The following is a 25820-nucleotide window of genomic DNA, read 5'->3' as shown; positions in this document are numbered from 1 at the left end:
GTCTTTTACCAAAATAGGGCTATCTTCTATCAAACGCATTAAGAAGGAAAGAAAATCCACAAATTAACTTTTTAAAAAAGGCACACCTGTTAATTGAAATGCATTCCAGGTGACTACCTCATGAAGCTGGTTGAGAGAATGCCAAGCGTGTGCAAAGCTGCTGTCGTGTATTGAGATTATGACGTTGTTAAATGTTTTTTAAGTGGAACTGAAAGAATGTTGATTTTAGTATCAAGAGGGAATGTTTTAGTGTAACGTCACATACAACAGACAGGAAGTGTGTTGTAGACAGGGGAGACTGGTGATTGGCCAGAAGAGGGAGCATCTTTTTGCATTGTTTATAAGTAGGGGGAAAACCGAAGGAGAAGGCAGAACGGCCATTGCAATCTGGGACGCCGTTCTCCAGACACCGCGGGTCTGTAACTTATGCTGTAACCTTGTGATATTAATAAAAGCCTCTAATCATTGTGCAGCATAAGCGGACTCTTGGTTGACAGCAATAATTGCCACCATTCACCCGATACGACACTGCCTTCAAGGCAAAGGGTGGATATTTGAATAATCTCAAATAGAAAATATATTTTGATTTGTTGAACACTTTTTTGGTTACTACATGATTCCATGTGTTATTTCATAGTTTTGATGTCTTCACTATTATTCTACAATGTAGAAAATAGTAAAATAAAGAAAAACCCTTGAATGAGTAGATGTGTCCAAACTTTTGGCTGGTACTCTATATGCTGGGAAAAGTGGAGTCTGACAGAGTGACCAGGAGTGGTCTTATTTTGATTAATTGTATTTCTGAAGAACAGAGGAAGATTGCAGTGAGCCTCAAAAGAATCCGAACAACGGAAGTTTTGTGTTTTGAACTTCGGAGTAGAGCACACGTCAAAGGAGTCATCTCAGGGGTGACGACGGATGTTCAGGTTGAATACCTGAAGAAAATTCCTGGTGTGGTTGGTGCCCGGCGTCTGACCCGCTGGGTGAATGGAGAAAAAGAAGAAAGTCTGTCGGTCCTGTTTTTTTTTGTTGAAAAAGAGCAAATACCTATGCATGTGAAGCTTGGTTATGTAAAATACGCTGTAAGAGATTTCATCCCCAAACCATTGCTGTGTAAGAATTGTAAAGGATTTGGCCATGTTTCAAGTGTGTGCAGACCGACAGAATATATTGAAGAACGGTGTGTAGAAGGACGATGGTGTTGCAGTTGTGGTGGGAATCATGTTCCCGAGTTCCTGTAGTGCCCTGTAAGGGTGAAGGAGATGTTTAGTTAAATTTTGGGTGATCCTGTTTACATCCCGCACAGTAGGTGGCGGGATGCACATTAAGTTGTGCGATCGCCAATATACCATTGAAGAAGATTAAGAAGTCCCGGTCGGTGGAACGAATATGGCCGCTGAAAACGAGTGAGTTTGTTGATGAGAGCGTGTAGGTGGAGAAAATGTTTCAAATGCCTGTACAATACGTTAATTCATATTCAATACGATTTCATTGAAAATGTATATTCGAATGATATGTACTTTGTAGATTGTGGTTAGCTATGTGTCGCTTGCTTGTGACGACACTTGGCTAGCTCCAGCAGCTAGCTTACTAGCTACACCAAGTTACCCAACAAGACCGCTGAGTGCAGGGGATGATGCAAGCCAGCTGTTTGTTCAACATTGTACATACAGTGCTAGTTAGATGACATCCATTTAGGAAAATACACAAAGCTTATATCTGCTTGAACCAGAATCTGGCCTTAAAGGAGGCGTTGAACATGGCGAGGAGAATCGCGATGTTCAACGTGTCCCGTAAGGTCCGATAATGAATAAGTGCTGGTTCGTTCCATGTCATTTCAGCAAGCCATGACACATTTACATTTTACATTTTTAATCATTTAGCAGACGCTCTTGTCCAGAGCTACTTACAGTTAGTGAGTGCATACATTTTTTCATACTGGCCCCCGTGGGAATCGAACCCACAACCCTGGCGTTGCAAACGCCATGCTCTACCAACTGAGCTACACCCACCATCTCAGATTGTTCTGAAATCATTTCTGTAGTTAGAAAACGATAAGATTAGCATTCCTGCCACATTATTTTGTTGAACAGTAATATGATCTCTGCGAAATTAATAAGCTAATTGATTGCACCCAAATTGGCAAATGTTTAATTTATAGAATTCTTAATATCCAATAAATATAGTACCTAACATCTGATTTTGACCAAATTTTTTTCTAACAATGAGGAAGGCATGAGGAATCCAAAGAAATTGTCAAAAGCCAGCCATGGACCACTCACACCAAACCCATCGCAACAACGAGTGACAAGTAGTATGGAGCTGCGGCGCTGAGTATTGTTTCTTCGTCCCCTCTAATGTATTCTCATTGAATTTGGTGACGTTTTTCCCCCCCCTGTTCAGAGAAGAGTCATTGAAGTTGTTAGGTTTATGTCCTATTCTTCACATTTTATTTTGTTACAAAGTAGGATTCAAATGGATTTAATTGTCAGTTTTTGTCAGCAATCTACGCAAAAATTCTAACATTTAAAAAAAGATGAATGGACAATAAAACATACCTTGATTAGATAGGTATTCACCCCCCTGAGTCAATGTTAGAAACAACTTTGGCGCTCTGTGGTCCGACTCATCCCAAACCATCTCAATTTGGTTTGTGGAGGCCAGGTCATCTGATGCAGCACTCCATCACTCTCCTTGGTCAAATAGCCCTTACACAGACTGGAGGTGTATTGGGTCATTGTCCTGTTGAAAAACAAATGATAGTCCCACCAAGCCCAAACCAGATGGGATGGCATATCGCTGCAGAATGCTGTGGTAGCCATGCTGGTTAAGTGTGCCTTGAATTCTAAATAAATCACAGACAGTGTCACCAGCAAAGCACCACCACACCATAACACCACCTCCTCCATGCTTTAAGGTGGGAACTACACATGCGGAGATCATCCGTTCACGCACACCGCGTCTCACAGACACGGCGGTTGGAACCCAAAATCTCAAATTTGGGCTCCAGACCAAAATACAAATTTCCACCCGTCTAATGTCCATTGCTTGTGTTTCTTGGCACAAGCAGGTCTCTTCTTCTTATTGGTGTCCTTCAGTAGTGGTTTCTTTGCAGCAATTCGACCATGGCCTGATTCACACAGTCCCCTCTGAACAGTTGATGTTGAGATGTGTCTGTGACTTGAACTCTGAAGCATTTATTTGGGCTGCAATTTCTGAGGCTGGTAACTAATGAACTTATCCTCTGCAGCAGAGGTAACTCTGGGTCTTCCATTGCTGTGGCGGTCCTCATGAGAGCCAGTTTCATCATAGCGCTTGATGGTTTTTGCGACTGCACTTGAAGAAACTTTCAAAGTTATTGAAATTGTCCGTGTTGACTGACCTTCATGTCTCAAAGTAACGATAGACTGTCGTTTCTCTTTGCTTACTTGAGTTGTTCTTGCCATAATATGGACATGGTCTTTTACCAAATAGGGCTATCCCCCCTACCTTGTCACAACACAACTGATTGGCTCAAACACATTAAGAAGGAAATAAATTCCACAAATTAACTTTTAAGAAAGCACACCTGTTAATTGAAATGCATTCCAGGTGACTACCTCATGAAGCTGGTTGAGAGAATGCCAAGGGTGTGCAAAGCTGTCATCAAGGCAAAGGGTGGCTATTTGAAGAATCTCAAATATAAAAAAAATTGATTTGTTAAACACTTTTTTTGGTTACTACATGATTCCATATGTGTTATTTCATAGTTTTGATGTCTTCACTATTATTCTACAATGTAAAAAATAGTCAAGATAAATAAAAACCCTTGAATGAGTAGGTGTGTCTACTTTTGACTGGTAGTGTATATCTACAGAAATAAGACAGATCCTGCTTCTGTTGCCTGTTTGAATGTTTGGTTGAGCACCAAGCCTGACTCAACAATTTCACAAATTCGGCTGTTCTTAATCTTTGCTATGCTGTAATAAAGGCTTGACACTTTTTTTCATTAGACCAGCCTCTCTGGTGGTATTTGTAATTTATTTAATGTACACTGTTCCAAATAGTCCGAAATTATATTTAGAATAATAATAACCCTCCTTTTTCCTTGATCTGCTTATTGGTATTATTATTATCGTCATTATAATAATAAGTAATATAATTAGTAGGCTTAGTATAACAACCTTGTATAACCACCATCGAGCTGTAGGCCTAAGGGCGCATCCTGTTTAGTCTTAATACTGTAACTTACTTAGGCCTATATTTCAATACTTACGTAGGCTACTGTATCAATCAATTATTTATTAGTTCATGTCATCACACAGCATACGAGTCATTCATGATGTGAAATGCAATCAATAATTGAATAATTAGCGTAAATAGGCCTAAACCGTTCTGTTTCGGAAATTGCATTCACAAATGAATGCGACGGTTTTTAGTCTTTGCTGTAATAAAGGCTTTACAAAAAAACATTACAACAGACTCTGGTACGCTTATAATTTATTTAGTGTTTACATTGTTCCAAACGGTCAGATTTTTTGTTGTTGTAATCTAACAGCACCTGTTTGGCACACATAGGCCTAATATGCACGCAGTGCTTGCGCCATTCAACATTTTTCTTCATCTCCAGTATTTTCCACAACTAGTCAAATTTATTCCACACATCTTACTTCCCCTTTACCTCCTGCGCAACCAGTAAACATTCCCCCGTTTCGAGTTTATTTGTCACGTTCTCTGCATCCATTTTGCTGTCACGTGTTAAGGTGTTCAGAGTTTGTTATAACCAATTTATTGATGTGATTATGATATGCTATAGGTCAGGCCCTATTGGTCATGTGTATGCGACACATACGTGTCACGTAAAGACAGCAAGGGTTGAGGGAATAAGGAATGTTTTTCCTAAACAAATGAGGGATTTTGGTAACAACATTTCAGTCAGAATTGGCTGTAATTATGTTGCAGCTTCAGCAACACGGACAGCGCTATACACACTGATGTTCTGTGGTGGTCGCTGCAGCAGGGAGGAGAGGGAGTCAACGGGTGCTTTTTTTAAAAACACAGCACAGCAAGTCTGAGCCAGGCGGCACAATCAAATCAATTGCGGTCGGTCTCCCTCTAGTCATTTGTGTCTAGTTATTTCATCAAACAGTTCGCTTAAAGCATCAGACAAGCTCAGTGCATATAGTTGATTTGATTAAAACACATAGGCTGTGTCTATATATGGAAAAAGACACGTTAAAATTTAAACCAATCAATTGGTCGAAAAAACAGGCTACTCTTAGTCGACCAATATTTTTTTTTGTCGGGGACAGCCCTAGTGGAGTCACTGCAATGTTCTTGATCCATCCTCAGTTTTCTCCCATCACATCCATTGAACTCTAGCTGTTTTAAAATCACCAATGGCTTCATGGTGACATCCCTAAGCAGTTTCCTTCCTGTCCTGCAGCTCAGTTCAGAAGGATGACTGCATCTTTGATGTGTCTGGGTGGTTTAATACATCATCCACAGCATAATTATTAACTTGACCATGCTTAAAGATGTGTTTGTCAGATTTGTTATTGTTACCCATCTACCAAACTGCCCTTCTTTATGAGGCTTTCGAAAAGCTCCCTGGTCTTTAGTTGAATCTGTGCTTGAAATTCAATAATTGACAGAGGGACCTTACAGATGTACAGTCGTGGTCAAAAGTTTTGAATGACACAAGTATTGGTCTTCACAAAGTTTGCTGCTTCAGTGTTTTTAGATATTCTTGTCAGATTTTATGGTATACTGAAGTATAATTACAAGCATTCCATAAGTGTCAAAGGCTTTTATTGACAATTACTTTAAGTTTATGCAAAGAGTCAATATTTGCAGTGTTGACCCTTCTTTTTCAAGACCTCTGCAATCCGCCCTGGCATGCTGTCAATTAACTTCTGGGCCACATCCTGACTGATGGCAGCCCATTCTTGCATAATCAATGCTTGGAGTTTGTCAGAATTTGTGGGGTTTTGTTTGTCCACCCACCTCTTGAGGATTGACCACAAGTTCTCAATGGGATTAAGGTCTGGGGAGTTTCCTGGCCATGGACCCAAAATGTCGATGCTTTGTTCCCCGAGCCACTTAGTTATCACTTTTGCCTTATGGCAAGGTGCTCCATCATGCTGGAAAAGCCATTGGTCGTCACCAAACTGTTCTTGGATGGTTGGGAGAAGTTGCTCTCGGAGGATGTGTTGGTACCATTCTTTATTCAAGGCTGTGTTCTTAGGCAAAATTGTGAGTGAGCCCACTCCCTTGGCTGAGAAGCAACCCCACACATGAATGGTCTCAGGATGCTTTACTGTTGGCATGACACAGTAGCGCTCACCTTGTCTTCTCCGGACAAGCTTTTTTCCGGATGCCCCAAACAATCAGAAAGGGGATTCATCCGAGAAAATGACTTTAGCCCAGTCCTCAGCAGTCCAATCCCTGTACCTTTTGCAGAATATCAGTCTGTCCCTGATGTTTTTCCTGGAGAGAAGTGGCTTCCTCGCTGCCCTTCTTGACACCAGGCCATCCTCCAAAAGTATTCGCCTCACTGTGCGTGCAGATGCACTCACACCTGCCTGCTGCCATTCCTGAGCAAGCTGCACCGGTGTTGCCCCGATCCTGCAGCTGAATCAACTTTAGGAGACGGTCCTGGTGCTTGCTGGACTTTCTTGGGCGCCCTGAAGCCTTCTTCACAACAATTGAACCTCTCTCCTTGAAGTGCTTGATGATCCGATAAATGGTTGATTTATGTGCAATCTTACAAGCAACAATATCCTTGCCTGTGAAGCCCTTTTTGTGCAAAGCAATGATGACGGCACGTGTTTCCCTGCAGGTAACCATGGTTAACAGAGGAAGAACAATGATTTCAAGCACCACCCTCCTTTTAAAGCTTCCAGTCTGTTATTCTAACTCAATCAGCATGAGAGTGATCTCCAGCCTTGTCCTCGTCAACACTTTCATCTGTGTTAATGAGAGAATCACTGACATGATGTCAGCTGGTCCTTTTGTGGCAGGGCTGAAATGCAGTGGAAATGTTTTTTGGGATTAAGTTCATTTTTATGGCAAAGAGGGACTTTGCAATTAATTGCAATTCATCTGATCACTCTTCATAACATTCAGGAGTATATGCAAATTGCCATCATAAAAACTGAGGCAGCAGACTTTGTGAAAATGTTATATTTGTGTCATTCTCAACTTTTGACCACGACTGTATGTATGGGGGACAGAGGAAGTGGTAGTCATTCAAAAATCATGTCAACCCCTATTATTTCACACACATTGAGTCCATATAACTTATGTGATTTGTTAAGCCAAATTTTACTTCTGAACTAATTTAAGCTTGCATACACAAATGGAGTGAATACTGATGCAACGACTTTATTTGAGTTATTACATTTGTATTAATTTGTGTAGATCAATGACAAAAATGTACAATAAATCTATTTCAATCACACTTTGTAACGCAACAATGTGAGAAAAGTTCAAGGGGGTGTAGACTTTCTATAGGCACTGTACCTATTATCATTTTCACGCTTCATATCCAAATCATATATAGTACACAATACATTTTTAGATACTTAAGGATGATTTGGACATGAAGCGTGAAAATTCTAATATATGCACCATTGACTTGCATTGGATTTGTCACAAATGCTAAAGAGTTAGTGGACAACAAAACCAAAGCATGGGGGGTTCTTAAAAAACACCTGGAACCACACCATCTAGTGGTCAGAACCTGGTAATATCAGGATGTAGGATGGGACATAAACCTAACAACTTTAATTACTAATTTCTCTGAACAGGGGGGTAAAATGAGATCCTCAAGCACATCAATGAAACTGGACATTGAAGAAATCCTTCACAAACCAGAGGCAATTTGTAGGCAGATCAGAAGTTGTAAGGATTTGCCTCATTTAATAATTGAGATCCTGGGATTCAACACAGAAAGCGAACTTCCTAGATTAGAAGGGCGGGTGTTTGGGACTCCTCTTGATTCTCCTCAGTCCCCCAGACCCACACAGAGACAGGAGGTCTTCTCTAATGGTCACAATAGACATTACAGAGAACCCCCTCATAACGGCTGCAAAGTCACTTTCATATCATAGTGAACAATATCATTCACACAAACAGTGACTTTGCAATGTCCACATACCAGAAAGAGTATTTTGGATTCAGTTATTGGATAAGTTGATAACTGAAGCCAGCATATCAAGGCCCTATAAGAAGAGAAAGTAATGTAAAAAGGATTTAATATTATTCAAATTTTATTATTTTTGTAATTTCTTTACCATATTGTATTTCATTGAAATAGTAAGTTGAATGCACCAATTTGTAAGTTGCTCTGGATAAGAGCGTCTGCTAAATGACTTAAATGTAAATGTAAAAACCATCACCAAATTCAATGGGAATACATTACTTAGGATGAAGAAACAGTACTTAGAACCGCAGCACCATACTACTTGTCAGACATAGAGAACGAATGCTATATACTCGTTGTTGGAGTGGGATTGGCATGGGGGTCCTGCCATTTCTTTGGATTCCTCATGTCTAACTCATTGTTGGAAAAAAGTTTTGTCCAAATCAGGTGTTCGGTACTATATTTATCTAATATTATATGAATCCTATCAATTAAAATAGCCAATTTGGGTGCAATCAATTACTTTAGTTTCTCAGAGATCAAATTATATCTAGACAAAATAATGTTGCAGGAATGCTAATCTTATCTGTTTCTAACAGAAACCGTTTCAGAACAATCTGAGATGGTGGGTGTCAAGCCTCTTTCTTGTGCTTTTTGAGGTTGAACAACCCTGCTGTCATTGATAGCTAGTTTGATAATTTGCCACACATGATTAACTGAGCTATGCAGATTCTACATTTTTACATTTGGTTTAGCTAGCTAATGATGCTGCTCTGCAGTAAATTAATAAGTTACAGTTCAAGCCATTTCTGCTGTAACATCAGATTGTTGCATCATTCATTGACATTGGCTACATCTCCTCTCTACAGTGTGCTGTCTGAGATTGAGGTTCTCCAGTCCATCTATCTGGAAGAGCTGCAGATTAACAGGAGAGATGATGGGTGAGCCACTCAGTTTGATGATAGCCCAGGCCCCAGAGCACCACTAAGACCTCACTTCTATGGCAACAGGAATTTGCTGACTCATGAATCTATATGAATACCAGCTGTAGCCTGGTTGCAGATCTGTTTGGGCTGGTGTGGCATAGCAACAAATGACAGTTTAAGCACATACAGTACAGATCTGTGACCAGACTAGAATACTATAGGCACACAAACACCACACACAGACACACACACCCACCATTGTATCAGAGGTGGAGTGTACTAGTTAGCTATGTTTTATGTAGCATCAGGAGGATGGGCCAGATAGAGGGAGATTACAGGTCTGTTGCATCATACTCAGCTGATTGTTGCGTTCCCTCCTCTGTATTCAACATCCTGTCCTCCCAACTGCTCTCTGAAGAGATCTATCAGCGTTCACACTTAAAAAAACATCTCTTTCTGCTCTCTTTTCTATCCCCGGTTGTTTTACTATAATGCATGACTGATTAGCCTGCCCTGGCCAATAGATAAGAGTAGATGAATAGCTGATAGACTTCGGGCTTTGAAGTGTGTGCGTGTGTTTAATTGACATTCTCTGTTGCTCTCTCTTATAGGGGATGGGAGGTGAGTCTGGTTCTATACCCCTCCACGGGGGAAGATTCTCTCTCTCAGTTTGTGCGACTCACCCTAACTTTGACTCTCGACTTGCAGGTATGCTCATATTCCCTTCTTCCTTGTCCTTTGCAATCTATTTGATTGGAAAAATAATTCCCCATCCCCTGGCTTAGAGCATGCATTTAGGTTACTTGTGTAAAAAAATATATAGTTTTGTGTACCCCACTAGATATACTGGCCTTCCCTGCTCCTGGAGAGCTACCTACAGGGTGTGTACACTTTTGTGTATTGGTGCAGGGATGTAACAAAAGCCTGCTTACCCAGTAGCTCTCCAGGACCGGAGTTGAGGGGTCCCTGTGTGAGTCTTGAGCTAACCCTCCATGTAGCAACAACACTTCCTGTCATATTGTTTCTCTCTGACTCATGTGAAAGTTTTTCCTCATGCTTTCATAATTTCCTGTCCTTAGAACCCTGCCCTGTCCCTTTCATTCTCAGGACATGCAACTTCCAAATGTTATACATTGATCTGTCTCTTTCTCTTCCTAAGTATCCCTCCTCTCCTCCCTCCATTTCCATCCACAACCCTCGGGGTCTTTCTGATGACAAGCTGTGCAGGTAACTAGAGTAAATCTGTTGTCCTCCATCTTAGGTTCATTGTATTCTTATCCACTGCTCTGATGAAGGGTAGTTTCATTTTGTATGTGTCCCCTGTTGCTTGTATTGCTCAAAGATGTCTCTCTCCCTCAGTGTGCAGAAATGTCTGCAGACAGAGGCAGAGTCCTGCCTGGGTTCCTCTGTGTTGTACCAGCTCATTGAGGCCAGTTCTCTCTCTTTCTCTCCCTTTATTTCCCCCTCCCTCTCTCCCTGTCCCTCATTTTCTCTTTCTCTCATTCTCTCTGTTCTTAATTGAAATATTTTAGTATTTAAGAACTGTATTTGTGATATTATAATTAGAACTGTGAATCGAGGATGCCCTTTGTCCTGATTTTTTAAATTTAGAAATGTATAAATAGAGATGAATATCAAGTACCTGACTCGGTCCCTCTTTTCTTTTCTCTGTCTCTCTCAGAAAGCCAAAGATATCCTGACGGAGAGCAATATTCCCCATGGGAACTGCGTCATCTGCCTTTACGGGTTTAAGGTGGGCTGTGTAATTAGTATTACCATTAGTCCACACAAGATGAAAGTTTAAACTAGTCTTCCTGTTTGAAACTCTCTGTAGCCCATGTTTACACCAATCCAATGCTTTTGAAAACCATGAGGGGGAGTGAGCAAGTGGACCCAAAATGGGACCGCAGCATTGTGTGATGTAAACCTTGTCCTCCCCTATGTCTTTCTGGTCTGTCCCAGGATGGGGAGGCGTTCACCAAGACCAGATGCTACCACTACTTCCACTCCCACTGCCTAGGCCGCTACATCACCCACTCTGAGACTGAGCTCCAAGAGAGGGAGAAGGAGCTGGAGCAGGACAAGACACGGGAGAGGATAGACGATGAGGTGAGATCAAGTATCCATATGCAGCGGCGGAATTGAGGGGGAGCGCCTGGGAGTTCCTGAAGTGAAACATACTTTTTTGGGGGGAGTCAATGTTTTTTGTTTTGTATATTCCTGGAGATTTTACAGTGATGATTCACTTTGTGGTCATTTTGACTGGCGGTTCTTTCTTTCTCCCTCCCCCTGTAGGAGCTAACGGTTGTGTGTCCCGTGTGTAGAGAACCTCTGATTTACAATGTTGACCAGCTCCTGTCTAATCCCGCCCCTAGCTTTCCAAAGGTAAAGACACAATTGCACACACTGACAACATACTGTACTCTTGTAGCTGTTCTTTTTTCTCTACAGCACTGTACTATATATTTTTTTCATGGCTTGCAATTTTATCTACACCACTTACTTGAGGGACACAAAACCCCTTAAATTGTAGTGGCTACTATTGCAAATAAATCCATGCAATTGTGCTGACCTCTACTTCACTCAGCTGGAGGGAGTGGTGATAGGGGTGGCGTTCCGGCAGAAGTGGGCTGAGCTCCAGAACCTTTTGGAGCGTCAGAAAGCAAAAGGCGGGATTATCAACACAGAGGCGGAGTCTAACCGCTTCCTCATACATATTAATGAGGTAAGGAAGCAAGGTGGGGCTTAGAAACAAATATTTGCTGAAGTGTGTGTGTGTGCGCACTTTCCTTATAATGTATCTTAATTAAACAACGTTGCGACTTGTTTTTCACAGCCGCCTCCCGACTCCGACAACGTCAGCGCTGACGGGGACGCCTCTCCCAGCCAATCACTGCCCTCCCTTCCCCCTGCCTCCACCAATCAGATCACAGCACCACAGCTGCAGCACGCTGGCCACTCGCATCGCAGGGGAGGGCCAGGTCACCAGTGCCGGCACCAGGGGCCGCAGGGCCACTTCAGGGGACCCAGGAGGGGAGGGAGAGGCAGGCCCCACACCCACCCAGGGAGACCTGTCCCCCCCACCGACCATCTGGACAAACTCTCTCTGTCCTCAGAGAAACATGACAAATTCCACAGCGCTCCTCCTGCCAACTCTCACGACGCAACAATCAAAGCCAGACTTCAGGAGAACTCTAGCCACCCGGAACTGGGACAAGCACAGTTAAGCCAATTGGAGAAGGAAGAAGGGGAGGGACGTACGGAGCTAGGCCAACAAGAGGCTCCAGTTCCTAAAGACGGTCAGCCAATAAGCAAATCAAGCCTGGACACTTCTAAAACGGACATCCCACCTAGCAACGGCATGGAAATGGAGGCTGGGCGAGGCCATAGGGAGAGGGGAAGGAGGGGCCCTCGCCGTTCAGCGCAACAGCCTGACCAATGGCAGGAGAGGCATTTCAGAGGAACGGACCAATGGGATGCTCGGGGGGGCGGGTACCATCGCTACTGGAACGGGCGAGGTCAGAGAAGCAGGGGAGGTGCCAACTGCCCCCGTAGCAGAGAAGGTGGGGCTCACATGGCTGGTGGGAGGGGCTTCCATCAGAGAGTGGTAGAGGGAGAGGTGGGGAGAGAGGGTGCTGCTCTATGACAAAGGGACAAAGGAGGAACTAAGAACAACTATGTCTGCACTTCCATTTACATTCTCGACACACCTAAAATAAAACTTTGCACTGTCTGGCACCTAAGTGAACCGGTGTGTCCTGCCTTCTTTCCTATTGCCGTTTGAATTGTTGTCAGTGGGCAGTTGTTTAGTTTATGCTGAAGCATTCTTTTTGCTGCATAAGATACTATGAAATGACGGGCCACATTTGTCTGAGGGAACATACAGTACATTTATTATTGACAGAAACACCTCAACAACATATTTTCCCCCATCCTCTTCCTTTTTTCCTCCTTCTTTCCGTCCACCTCTTATTTCTGCATACCTCCCCTCCCCCTGGGCGTCCAGCCTCACCCCCAGCCCAGCATCAGTAGGCTAGTCATTAGTAGTAGTAGGCCGGGCGAGAGAGCCCCCCTGCTGGAAGTCTGGCCATTGCTAATGCGGCCCAGTGGGGACACTGACACCCCGGGGGATGCGTAGACGTGGCGCCCGTTGAGGCGCTGCACTGGCCGGTAGATGTCTCTGTACTTCAGGGTTTTAGGAAACAGCTCCACCTGAGAGTGGGACAGGAGTATGAAAGGATTAGCTTAGGCACTGTACATTATTTATGAGGGATACCTGGAGAAAATCACACCTCTGAAATAAAAATGGATGGCCCTCCCTTTAGTAAAATAATATATTTTTACCTGACCCTCCCTGAACACTTGAAAAAAAGTGATCCTCCCCTATACCCCAAATAATAATTAAATGTGCACTATGCAGAAATCACTCTGGCATTTCCTGGTTGCAAAAATTCTAATAGTTCGCCTAATTTCAGTGACAAAAGCAATGTAGAGAATCATAGGACCATCTAAACCCCTGTGAAATATACTTTTGGTCATGTAGTGTATGTGGACACCTGCATGTCGAACATCTCATTCCAAAATCATGGGCATTAATATAGAGTTGGTCCCCTATTTGCTGCTTTAACTGCCTCCACTCTTCTAGGAAGGCTTTCTACTAGATGTTGGAACATTGATGAAGGGACTTGCTTCCATTCAGCCACGAGTATTACTGAGGTCGGGCACTGATGTTGGGCAATTAGGCCTGGCTCACAGTTGACATTCCAATTCATCCCAAAGGTATTCGATGGGGTTGAGGTCAGTCAAGTTCTTCCACACAGATCTCGACAAACCATTTCTGTATGGACCTCGCTTTGTGCAAGGGGGCATTGTCATGCTGAAACAGGAAAGGGCCTTCCCCAAACTGTTGCCACAAAGTTGGAAGCACAGAATTGTCTAGAATGTCATTGTATGCTGTAGTGTTAACATTTCCCTTCACTGGAACTAAGGGGCCTAGCCCAAACCATGAAAAATAGCCCCAGACCATTATTCCTCCTCCACCAAACTTTACAGTTGGCACTATGCATTGGGACAGGTAGCGTTGTCCTGGCATCCACCAAACCCAGATTTGTCCGTCGGACTGCCAAATGGTGAAGTGTGATTCATCACTCCAGAGAACTGCTCCAGAATTCAATTGTGGCGAGCTTTACACCACTCCAGCCGACACTTGGCATTGCGCATGGTGATCTTAGGCTTGTGTGCAGGCGGCTACTCGGCCATGGAAACCCATTTCATGAAGCTCCCGACGAACAGTTATTGTGCTGACGTTACTTCCAGAGGCAGTTTGGAACTCGGTAGTGAGTGTTGCAACCGAGGACAGACGATTTTTACGTGATACGCGTTTCAGCACTCGGTGGTCCCGTTCTATGAGCTTGTGTGGCCTACCACTTAGCGGCTGAGCCGTTGTTGCTCCTAGATGTTTACACTTCACAATAACAGCACTTACAGTTGACCAAGGCAGCTCTAGCAGGGCAGACATTTTATGAACTGACTTGATGGAAAGGTGGCATCCTATGACGGTGCCACGTCACTGAGCTCTTCAGTAAGGCCATTCTGCTGCTAATGTTTGTCTATGAAGGTTGCATGGCTGTGTGCTTGATTTTATACACGTCAGCAACGGGTGTGGCTGAAATAGCTGAATCCACTCATTTAAATGGGTGTTTGAAGCTGGTGTACAAAACCTAATGTAAAAGACGCAAAAATGAAACTTAAGATCAGGAAGCATAGAAATAGCGAACAGAACACATCTACCGCTTCTTAGACTTGCTTTCATTGAGAATGACAGATCTATAACTCACATTTCTATGTGAATTTGGTCAGTCGCCCAAAAGGTAAATATTGCAGCATTAAAACAAAGTGGATAGCAGAGAACATGTTTACCCTCACTCCTAGCACAGACCAGAGCCTTAGATATGCAGTTTTAGAAACTGTTCTTCGTTTTGTAAGCATTACATGGGAAAGTAGCCAGAAGGTTGTGGATTTGCAGACCACTGCAGACAAGGGTGAAAAGATCTCCATTATAATAAAAGCACTGCATGAATCCAGTATATCTTATTTGCGGTCTGAGAAAAAATTGCCTTTTATAAATGCATTTCATGCAGTTCTACGTCATTTTACATGACTGGAGACGAGCAGAATCTTTTTAAATTCCACAACAGAGCATGACAACGAATGAGTGCATGCTGCAGCACCTGAGATGTTTTGATTTCTATACAGGCTAATATTTAAAAAAAAATAGGATAGTCCAAGTTTGGAACAGTGCTAAAGTTATCTATCAACAGTAAAAATGTAGCGCAACAGAACCAGTTACAACTGAAGTATCTGATCATCAATGAATTTGAGAAAATTACAATTGTGTTTTAACACAACAGCCGCATATCATCAGGTAGGCCTATATGCACTTGTAACTTTCTGTTCATTTGGGAAACTATCATTTTTCTAATAATTGTATTCCATGATATTGTTACAAAATAATTTGTGTTGACTGATTAGGGCATGGGAATATAAGAGTAACTGCTAGGCTAATTTAACAAACTAGGCATGCATAGCTCACCGCATTATCAGATCCGGCGCCAGGATAAAGTGACTTTGTTTGAGGGAGTTCTTGCATCAGAATTATATTGAATTCTGCTTATATCACGCTATACCACAAACATAAAGTTCAAATACAGAGACAGACCACAGTGCTTTTGAAGTGACAGGTTGGTGTGAAATCTGTAGCCTATCTCCACTGTGCTGTATCAGTGTAAAATAGGGGCCTTCTAGCAGTCCTAAGGACAAAGATTCAGCAGGAGGCAGACAGTGTTGGATTTATTTACACAGCGCTGGTGTTCAAACGAAAAAGCCTCTCATCAGGCAAAACCTGTCTTAACCAATAAAGCACAGGTGGGGTCTACCAGGCTCAGATACAGCTTCCCCTTGAGTCAGTGGTGTAGTGGTGCCTGGAGAAGTGGGTATACTCTAATTTTGCCTGGAGAAGTGGGTATACTCTAATTTTGCCTGGAGAAGTGGGTATACTCTAATTTTGCCAAGAAATGTCCAAATGGCCCGCCCGGCGAAGGAAAGGCGCCCTGTGTGAAAAGTTCTATGAAAAACAGTGACATACACTCTGAATGAGTCAGAAATTCAAAGGTTTCAGATTTTCCCCCATTTTTTCAGGTTTTTGCTCTCACAGTTTTTTTTACAGAAGAAAATCACAATTGTATATTCTAAGTCCATAACAATGCTTGAACAACATCAGGAGACCACTTTTGAAGAAATTTTGATTTTTGAGTGTAGTTGTCCTTTAATTCAAGTGTGCAGGCACTTTTGTTTGGTTAGTGGTGTTTCTGTTGCACATGAGATGGAGTACGCAAAAAAAAAAAGGACACTAGATTGATACAAATAATCATCATATCATTCTGACAGGTAGGCATAGGCTACTTTGTAGCTAGTTAACATTTAATAAAGGAGATTTTTGGGAAAGCCTTTCCATCTACCAGAAGACAGTTAGACCTATCATTAGCAGTGCTATATTTTTCCTGTTCCTTAATTATTTGACACCTGAACGTTTTACTTCATTATGTGATGCATGTCTTACCTAGCTTCAAAGTAGTAGCCTATAGCCAAAATCCCACCATAGAAACGTGGAGGCAATTATTTTTATAAAGACATACTCATTATGCGTTCTCCTGTTCAACTTTCTTTCATTGTCTAGCAGCCAAAGGCATAGTCATATTAGCAACACATTACAGTTGTTGCATCTTTAAATCCCACCTCTTTCTACATTTCTAACGGATATTTCCATCTCTGTCCATGAAACCACTCGTATGTGCGGTGCGCATTTTTAGAACGGTGTTTATTCCGCAATCGCGTGTTAGAACGTTCACGCGTAGGCCTTCCGCCGTGTGCACATTGCTGCGCGTAAAATGTGGAGAAATAATAGTTTGTCAACATTTTAAGCTAAACATTCTGATCAGTTCCATCAGCCTTATTAATTGAGATGGCGTATACCTCCACCACACTACTTTGATACACATCAGTGGGGATTAAGAAGTGAGTGTACGAAATGCCCACTGAAAAATAAGTGGGCATACTGCGTATACCTGCGTATACCCTCCACTACACCACTGGGTATACGCAATGCTGACTGAAAAATAAGTAGGTATACGCCGTATACCAGCGTATACCCTGGACTACACCTCTGCCTTGAGTTACCCAAAAGTGAACTAACTAGAACATCCCCAAACCAGCACTTAAATACATTTGCCCCCACCTATTCTTGGCGCGCAGGCCAGGTATATCTATGCACGCTAAAGTGTGCGCGTTCACGCAAAATTAAACACATGCTCTCCAACCGAAGACAATTAAGAAATTGACAGTAAACTGGTAAATGCAATTAAATAAACCAAAAGTTATTTATCACAAGTGTTGCGCAGTTTGCAAGCACTCTAAACAACGTTTCCACTCAGGAGAATGAGAATGCTATGAATGTATATTATATTTAATGAATTATCAACAATTCCATAACCAAACATGTTAAATTAATGGGGGAATATTTTGGGATTAACAGTAACTTCACTGATGAATATATATTTCACGGGGCATTGATAAACATTGACACAATGAAACAAATAGTGTGCACGAATTGGCGGGAGTCGTGCCTATAGCACGTCTTCGCCACACACCCCTCCCCTTATCCTGGTTTTGAACTTTTTAATTATGCACGAAACACGTTCCTCACACATAAGCAGTAACCTCAAACATTTTCAGGACGTAGCAATGTTCATTTCCCCTTCAACTGAAATTCTTATAGTTCAGTATTTCTAACCACCCACCTTGAACGCACACACTACCCAAACTAATGGACATGTGACAGCAAGGCAGAATGGCACATTCCAAATGAGCACTGGGTACATGATACATATTGACCAATAAGGGTATGTCCATTTGGTGAATGTAGATTGGCCGAGCAAATAAAGGAACATCATAGCAGTTGCCCCGAGGCAGATTAACACTTTATAATAATAATAATATGCCATTTAGCAGACGCTTTTATCCAAAGCGACTTACAGTCATGCGTGCATACATATTTTTTTTTTGTGTATGGGTGGTCCCGGGGATCGAACCCACTACCTTGGCGTTACAAGCGCCGTGCTCTACCACCAGCTACAGAGGACTTTGCCCCTCAACGCTGTCCATTAACCTTTTGGCGATGAGGGGCCACAAACTTCCCTGCATGGGCCTTTGTTGAAGCAGGTAAGGGAGTATTCTCTCCCGAACTATGCACAATGGACACTGGGGTTGTCTCCAGACCCCCCCCAGCAGTGACACAACTTCCCTGCCACACACAGGAACATTTTGTGGTGGAGTCATTTTCTCTCCAAGCCTGGGGAAAGGGTCAGAGCACACCCTCTCCTCTTCAGGCTCCAGCTAGGTCATAATCAATTCAGTGTCAGTCAATGTCGGGATGAAAACCTCACACACCTCATCATAGGGCAGACACTCCTGCAGAGCGCCCCCCATAGGAACAGCAGAGGAGCAGGAAGGAGACAGTTCGGCCTCCAACACGTTGTCCTCACCAGGGCCCGACTGGTGAACTTGACCCCGCCCTTATAAATCTAAATAAACTATTACAGGTGGAGGAGTTTCATGTTATTCACTTAGCCTACCACAGAGATGAGAAGCGTTTTTTTCCTGCTTTTTATGGAAACCCAAAGGAGTCATACCTAATTGCCCAGTGACTTTCCATAGCCCCCCTACACACACCACGGGGCGCTCCGTCCATTGTGCTGACAAAAGCGCAGCGGAGATACAGATTTATTTTGCGGCACCTGTAACTCAATAATTTTAACTTTTTTGCTATTTTTATATAGCAACATAAAACTAAAACTGAGGGGGCACAAGTTTGAACTGAGGGGGCTAAGCCCCCTTTAGCCCCCTCGTGGAGCCGGGTAGGCTCATGATCATCAAACCAAAGACTTGCCAAACTCGTGTTTATAAAAGTGAATGACTGTGTGATGGAAATGTTCTTGTGTGTATGAACGTATGTTTAGCACAATGCTGCTTTTCTAATAACCAACTTGGTTGGGTTCATGCGAGTGACTGATTGATTGTACAAAGGAGGAATCCACACTATCACTGATAAGCAATTTGGCAGTACGCCCAGAACATCGCTCTGGGAACTAGAAGGAGTGATGATACAATATCTCAGTTTCAAGGTAAGAAGTCTATGGTATCAGTCAATCTCATGCAGGAACCAACCATGCTTATATGACTTGTTTGTGTAGCAGTATAAAGGGACTGAAAAGGGAATGGCCCTTTTCAGAGTTTCATCAGGCTTGTATTGAGTTTGTGAACCTCTCCGGTCGTGATGATAAAGATTGCTTCATTTACTTTGAATTTGAGTCCTTAGTGGTAAATTTCCACGACAACTGTATAGCCTAATAAGGCATTTTTCGTTTCATTATTATTTAATTCTAAGTAACAATTTTTTTACATTTCATTTTATACAGCCTAAATGCCTTATAGGCGTGTTGTTGAAATGCTGAACGCTCCTGCCAGCCTGTAGCTGTCACAAATACATCACAATTTATTTCTTTAAAAAAAAAAAAAAAATGGCAGGCTATAAAATGGCAGGCTATATATAATTAATCTATAATTAATTTCCTTCTACCTGACTTGCTCCTGCCTGATTTAGAGTTCGTACAGTGTTTAATAGCCTGTTGAAATGTTGAATGTAAAGTGATAGTCACAGAATCACACAATACTGAACTTCCCAAGCAAAGTACATTTTTTTGTCTCCTTGGCTATAGAAGTTTGTAGCGCAGCCTCTGAATATCATAGACACAAACCAAAGCTATCCCATATGTATCAGAGTCATGTCTTTCCTCTGCATTTTACAGCTTGTTTCTAGCATAAAGCATTGTGGACTAAAGCGTTGTTATAGATCACTTTATATAATCAGGTCCATTTAATTAAAAACAAATCTTCACCTAACAAGGGGTAGGGCCTATGATTTTAGCCATTTATCCTCATATACATACCCCCTCAATTCGAGCCCTGGTTTTAACTTAACACACAGAGCCCTTCACTGACACTGAGCTATTTAAGGAGTGCATGGTAACTGAAGGAATTGGCTGACAAAATCTATAGATAGTAGACTATAATTTAATCTGTCAAACAGGTAGGCATACCTCTTATTTCTTGAATAGGAAGAAATAGGCTCCAACACAAAGCCCTCTTGTTGCTAGTAGCCTAAAGTCAAATTAAAATGAAGACTGTTTAAATGAATTAGGCCTTCTCGAATTAGCCTACTTTCAGCACCAATGCGCTGTCCATCTCCGCAGCTGCCGCTTCATAGTAATGTAAGTTATGTAATTACTCGAATTGGCTTATTGTGAGGTCAATAACTCTGATAAATAGCTTCATTATGGGCAATGAAACATTGTGTTTTTATTAAAATAAATTATAGCATTAGCATGCGTACCCCCGGTCGTCCTTCTCATCATCGCGCTCCCTCTCTCAAACTGAACAGGACATCAGTAGGCCTAGTCCGCACGCAGATATTTAATTGTTTGGACAAATACTGTTTATTGCGGAAGAAGCCTTTGACTTGCTTCCTGAAGTGCCACCGTATACAGCACAGCCATTGGTTAGGCAGCACAAATTAATTTACATCAGCAAGAGCAGAGCAAGGCAGGCCAGGGCTCATTATTGGGGTAGCCTAGTTTTATATACACCATCCTGTTACAGGAGGGGGTCGCAGTTCCATAGCGACCCACTAGGTGTCATCCTCCGACAACCTTAGGCACCTCCTCACTCACAGTCTGGACTAATCATCATCCTATTGGTGTCGCCTGTGTCTACCTGTTCACCTATGTATTTATGCTCTCACTTCCCTGTGTTCCCTTGCTCAGTTTTCTCTGTTAGTTTCTCTATGTCAAGCAGTACTACTCAGTGTCTGATCAGAGACCTATGAACAGGTACTTGAGAAGTGTTCTCCCTGTTTCGTTTTTTGTTTCAGTCTTAGGGAGTATTTTGGCTGTCAGACGGTTTTTGGAGACTTATTTGCTCCGCCTTTTTTTTATCGTGATAAGTCCGTTATTTTGTATTCTGGCTTCGGGACCACCATTAAAGATCCTTGTTTCACCAGCTCTGCCTACTGCCTACTGTATATCCTGCAACGCACCTGGGTCACACCTCACACCAACCCTTCCACCATCCCAGTACATTTTCTTAGAAATATAACTTTGCCCTGTGCTTATCCGAGCATGCTCTTCGTATAGCCTAGGCCAGCGTTTCCCAAACTTGGTCCTGGGGACCCCAAGGGGTGCACGTTTTGGTTTTTGCCCTAGCACTACACAGCTGATTCAAATAATGAACTCTTCATCAAGTTTTGATTATTTGAATCAGTTGTGTAGTGCTAGGGCATTAACCAAAACATGCACCCCTTGAGGTCCACAGGCCTGAGTTTGGGAAACGCTGGCCTAGGCCTATAGCCTATAGTATAGGCTATGGATCACTTGATTGAGACCACACTAGGCGCACTTGATATTGCGCATCCAGCAGAGAATCAGGGATGAGGGGCAGCATCGGGCACACATCGAGATATAATAAGTAACTAATTCTAAAACACTGAGCAATATGACATTTAATCTATTACAAATTACATGACACTCCCCTGGACTAAATAAACAAATACTAAACACTCCCTCTGACTAAAATCGAAAAAGTACGACCCTCCCCCATTTTCCTCTGGGTAACTATTGTGTACATTTCGACCGCTCCCTTAGGGTTCTTCAATGACTCAGGAAAATATAATTTAGCTGCACACTCATCTTTCATTTGACATATATTTTACTCAGGAGAACGCTTGTTGGAGTGTAATCCAACCTAATGCATCAGTGTGGCAATCACACTCAACCAGTCGTCAAGTCAGCCCACCACCACTCACTCACCCTCAGCGGGGTTGTAAGAAACCGGAAGCATACGATTTTCAGGAAGGAGAGGTGAAGACTCAAACCGGATACTTCCTGTTTCTTCCAGCTCCGCTCAGGCTTTTCTTTAAACCTGCTATGTTAGGTTACCACTCACTAGATCTCTCCGTATTTTGATTGGCTCTTCAAACACGGTCCATACCACCGCTTCATCGCAGGTGGGGGTGGTCAGAGAACCCTGGTAGCGGTAGAACTTGGTGAGGTCCACACTTCCTAGCAGATCACTGATGGATAGTGGCTGCACTATGTCAACTGATGAACCTGAGACATAAGGAGAGGGGCTGTAGTATGAAAAATACTAGTAACATCACCATCAAGAGGAGAAGGCTCTCCCATTGTTAGTGCCCTAAAAGCAATGGAGGTTTCACTTTGCTCTTGCTCTCGCTGTCTCTATCTCTGCAAATTCAAATTAGCTACATTGGCATAAAAAGACCGAACATAAGTACTTTAAAGCTTGCTGGCACCACTGCTCCTCACCCCTCTCTGTTATATTTTGCAGATATGATGTCAAAGTCCTCCAGGATTCCACATGCCATGGGTCGCCTGTCACCTGGAATCCATGGAAAGTGTTGATGATAGCATGGATAACAAGCAATGAAGGCTGGTGGGAGGAGCTATAGGAGGACGGGCTCATTGTAATGGCTGGAATACATCAAACACATCAAACACATGGTAACAACGTGTTTGACTCTGTTCCATTGATTTCATTCCAGCCATTACAATGATCCCATCCTCCTATAGCTCCTCCCACCAGCCTCCTCTGATAACAAGGTATTCTGCCATAACTCCTATTAATAAGTCAAGAATCATAACTCTGTCATATTACTGTCATCATCAGTGTAGAACTGTTGTGACATAGAGACGTACATCTATGAAGAATCCAAACACTGCTATCCTCTCCGGGTCAGTCTTGGCATGCTCCATCGTCAAGCCTTCCTTCAGTGTGACAAGATGGATCTGAAACCCAACACAGGAGAAAGCTAAATTAGCCATGGATGGAGATAGGTATTTGGACTTGTGGTTTTACTTAATTCTCCATACTGGCCAATGATTATAACGGCGATCCAACCATTAATTCAAACATTGTTGTGCCCCTGGCCTGAGAGGATGGAAGTTCAATACGTAGCTAGATGTAGAAGGATAATGTTAACTAGCTAACGTTGCACATTAATGGAAGTTAGGCTAGAAATCAGAACCATGGGCAGCCACATCATATTTAGCTTACGTCGATTGGACTAAATTGGTTTTGGTATCTTTTAGTTGTCACTGTATTACACTAAGCAGAGGAGATTTGATGATGTTGAAATGTTGAAGTTGAAATGGTGCTGGAATAGTGGAGGCAGCTTCTGTTTTCTTTGCGACTTGCAGTAACTCTCTGTGGTTCGAATCCAGGCTCTGTCGTAGCCGGCCGCGACCGGGAGACCCATGGGGCGGCGCACAATTGGCCAAGCGTCGTCCAGGGTAGGGGAGGGAATGGCTGGCAGGGATGTAGCTCAGTTGGTAGAGCATGGCGTTTGCAACGCTAGGGTTGTGGGTTCGTTTCCCACGGGGGGGCAGTATGAAAACAAAAAATTAATAATGTATGCTCTGGATAAGAGCGTCTGCTAAATGACTAAAATGTAAATGTAAAATACATGCAATATGCTTTGTGGACTTCACTGGACAGAGGTTACTATCTGGTTTTGTGATAAAACAAAGGTGTGGTTGAATTTATTCTGCCACTGTGTCTTCTTATTGTCTCGGCTTTTAGGCCTATATATCACGGTCGCAAGGCATATGAATTAACAGGTTATACAGCAAACAACGCAATTATCACAACACATAGGTTGTAATATGGCTTTTTTAGGGGAGAGCTTGGCTTCCCCAGTGATTTTACCCACGCACCGCTACTGCACACTCACCCGCTCTCTCCTAGTACAGTATCTCACCTCCATGGGGTATCTGACTGAATCCACTGTGTGCTCAGAGCCTGGGTGGCACAGTGAGTCGCCTCCCCAGTGGAAATGCATCATGCCGGCCATGTAGGCATGAGAGAGCCCCCCTCCTCTCACCTCCATCAGGCCCTCCTCTAACACACAGCTCACTGGGAGGACGAAAATAAGTTGTGGTATTACCGTAATATAAGTTAATATGGTATTGTGTATTCTCTAACAACTGTTAATGAGAAAGTGATACCTGTGTCCTGAGCTACTGAGATTACTTTAAAGAAGGCTAGACAACACATGTCCTACAGACACACTATAAGGACAGGACCAAGGAGATTCAACACAATAGTACCTGTGTGTCCATTGTTGGTGAGGAACTTGATGCTGTGTGGATTAGTGATGTCACTGAAGGTGAGGTTGCGGAGACTGTGGTCAAAGGTCAGCTGGATAGTATCAATGTTGATCGGCGACTGTCTGGCCCCCCCACACTGAGAGTTGGGAAGGGAGGGCCAGAAAGAGGGGCTGTCCTCTAAAGGAGAGAAAAAGAAAGCCTCTGTCTGTTGAAATGTTTGCTAGTCTGGTGTTTGTGTGGGACAGCACAGCTATGAGATGACTGAAGAGTAATGGACTGAGGTGAAGTCAGAACTAGTGAAGTCTTACCACAACCATTGTGGCACCAGGGCTGGTCTGAAAGAAACACATTTGAAAATACATATAATTCATATAAAATATATTAATATTTATGAAACTTTTTTTAAAAGTTGTTTTTAAAGGCTACGCACCTGCTATGGCTAGTGAACAGAGAAAGAGCATAATACACACAGATGTCTGAAAAGCAAATATAAATAAAATGTAGCATAAAGATGCATGAAACTATCTTTGTTATCTCTACAATTAGATTTCTGTCAACATGTAGCCATATCAAGATCCCTAAGTGTATGACTTTAAAAATGATTGCTTACCCACTTGTACACCATCGTTTCATAAGTTGAATTAATAACCACATTAATAGTGAAAATACATGTTTTTATAGGCCTAGCTACAGTAGCCTGCATTGCCCAACCGCCAAAACGAGTTTTCCCGCCCAACGACTTTTCAAGGCTATGTGGAACGTAATAAACCGGGCGTAGTGCTGGGGGAGCACGAGCCTCACCTTTTTCAATTTGAGAATACATGGAAAATGTATTCTGATCAATTCTAAATAAATTATATTTAATTACCACAAAAATTCCATAAAAAACAATAGAATGACAAACAAATAAATATGTAGGCTACAGCAGCCTAGAGGTAGGTAAATTGTGGTTTCTTCCCTGTCTTCTCTCTGGCGGTGGAAAGAATGATGAAGAACTGTAGGCTACATGTGGGCATTGCCGAGGCACTTTGGAGGCTGGACAACTTTGGCCAATCAGAAGGTAAAAAATGTTTTATCTAAATTCACCATGTCTGCCTTGATGTTGATAAAACTTCACCGACTCCCTCTTGCGCAGTGGAACCTAAAACGATATGTGACAACTTGGTTACGGCGACGTTCTGCAGAGGACACCCAAACCAGAGTGGCCACGGCAAAAACCCAAGAGCCTGACCCTCTCTGGAAGTTGCTGTAGCCCTGCATGGGATATTTAGCCTACAGTATATTGGCTATTGGTTGAGACGCAGGGCCCGTTAGCTTGGTATGTCAGGATGGAAAATTGGAAATTGGGCCAAGTTGGAGGTAATAATGCATTTAGGTTATAGTTTATTGAGATGCATAAATACACCACACGAAAAGCTTGATTTTATGGCTGTTTTAAAACGAATTTCCTGCAGTTCTATGTAGGCTAGTAATGAT

General features: G+C 42.6%; 2 protein-coding genes across 2 annotated transcripts; one reads left to right on the top strand and one right to left on the bottom strand.

Moving 5' to 3' along the window:
• Positions 1-1154: 1154 nt before the first annotated feature.
• LOC311143429 (E3 ubiquitin-protein ligase RNF25-like) lies at positions 1155-12799 on the top strand. Its single transcript, XM_084179249.1, has 10 exons — positions 1155-1406; positions 8995-9066; positions 9663-9759; positions 10211-10278; positions 10411-10480; positions 10733-10804; positions 11014-11160; positions 11347-11436; positions 11639-11776; positions 11888-12799. The coding sequence occupies exons 1-10, from the start codon at positions 1390-1392 to the stop codon at positions 12695-12697; spliced, it is 1581 nt and encodes a 526-aa protein (XP_084035375.1). The 5' UTR covers positions 1155-1389; the 3' UTR covers positions 12698-12799.
• Positions 12800-12927: 128 nt separating this feature from the next.
• On the bottom strand, positions 12928-24969 carry LOC311138702 (putative carbonic anhydrase 3; the record flags this gene model as incomplete). Its single annotated transcript, XM_084173491.1, has 9 exons — positions 12928-13263; positions 22165-22328; positions 22545-22617; positions 22935-23024; positions 23996-24150; positions 24345-24521; positions 24653-24679; positions 24775-24820; positions 24955-24969. The coding sequence occupies 9 exons, from the start codon at positions 24967-24969 to the stop codon at positions 13060-13062; spliced, it is 951 nt and encodes a 316-aa protein (XP_084029617.1). The 3' UTR covers positions 12928-13059.
• Between the last annotated feature and the right edge of the window lie 851 nt (positions 24970-25820).

Source organism: Coregonus lavaretus (assembly GCF_964263955.1).
Source record: "Coregonus lavaretus genome assembly, chromosome: 2".
Classification (NCBI taxonomy): domain Eukaryota; kingdom Metazoa; phylum Chordata; class Actinopteri; order Salmoniformes; family Salmonidae; genus Coregonus; species Coregonus lavaretus.
The sequence above is the reverse complement of the archived record's forward strand: the minus strand, read 5'-3'. Positions and strand labels throughout refer to the sequence as shown.

What these genes read in the sequence shown, in the direction of transcription:
- LOC311143429 (XM_084179249.1), top strand. An exon ending in CTTTGACTCTCGACTTGCAG is followed by an intron (nt 9,760 to 10,210) that starts GTATGCTCATAT and finishes TCTCTTCCTAAG; the next exon opens with TATCCCTCCTCTCCTCCCTC. An exon ending in TGTTGTACCAGCTCATTGAG is followed by an intron (nt 10,481 to 10,732) that starts GCCAGTTCTCTC and finishes TGTCTCTCTCAG; the next exon opens with AAAGCCAAAGATATCCTGAC.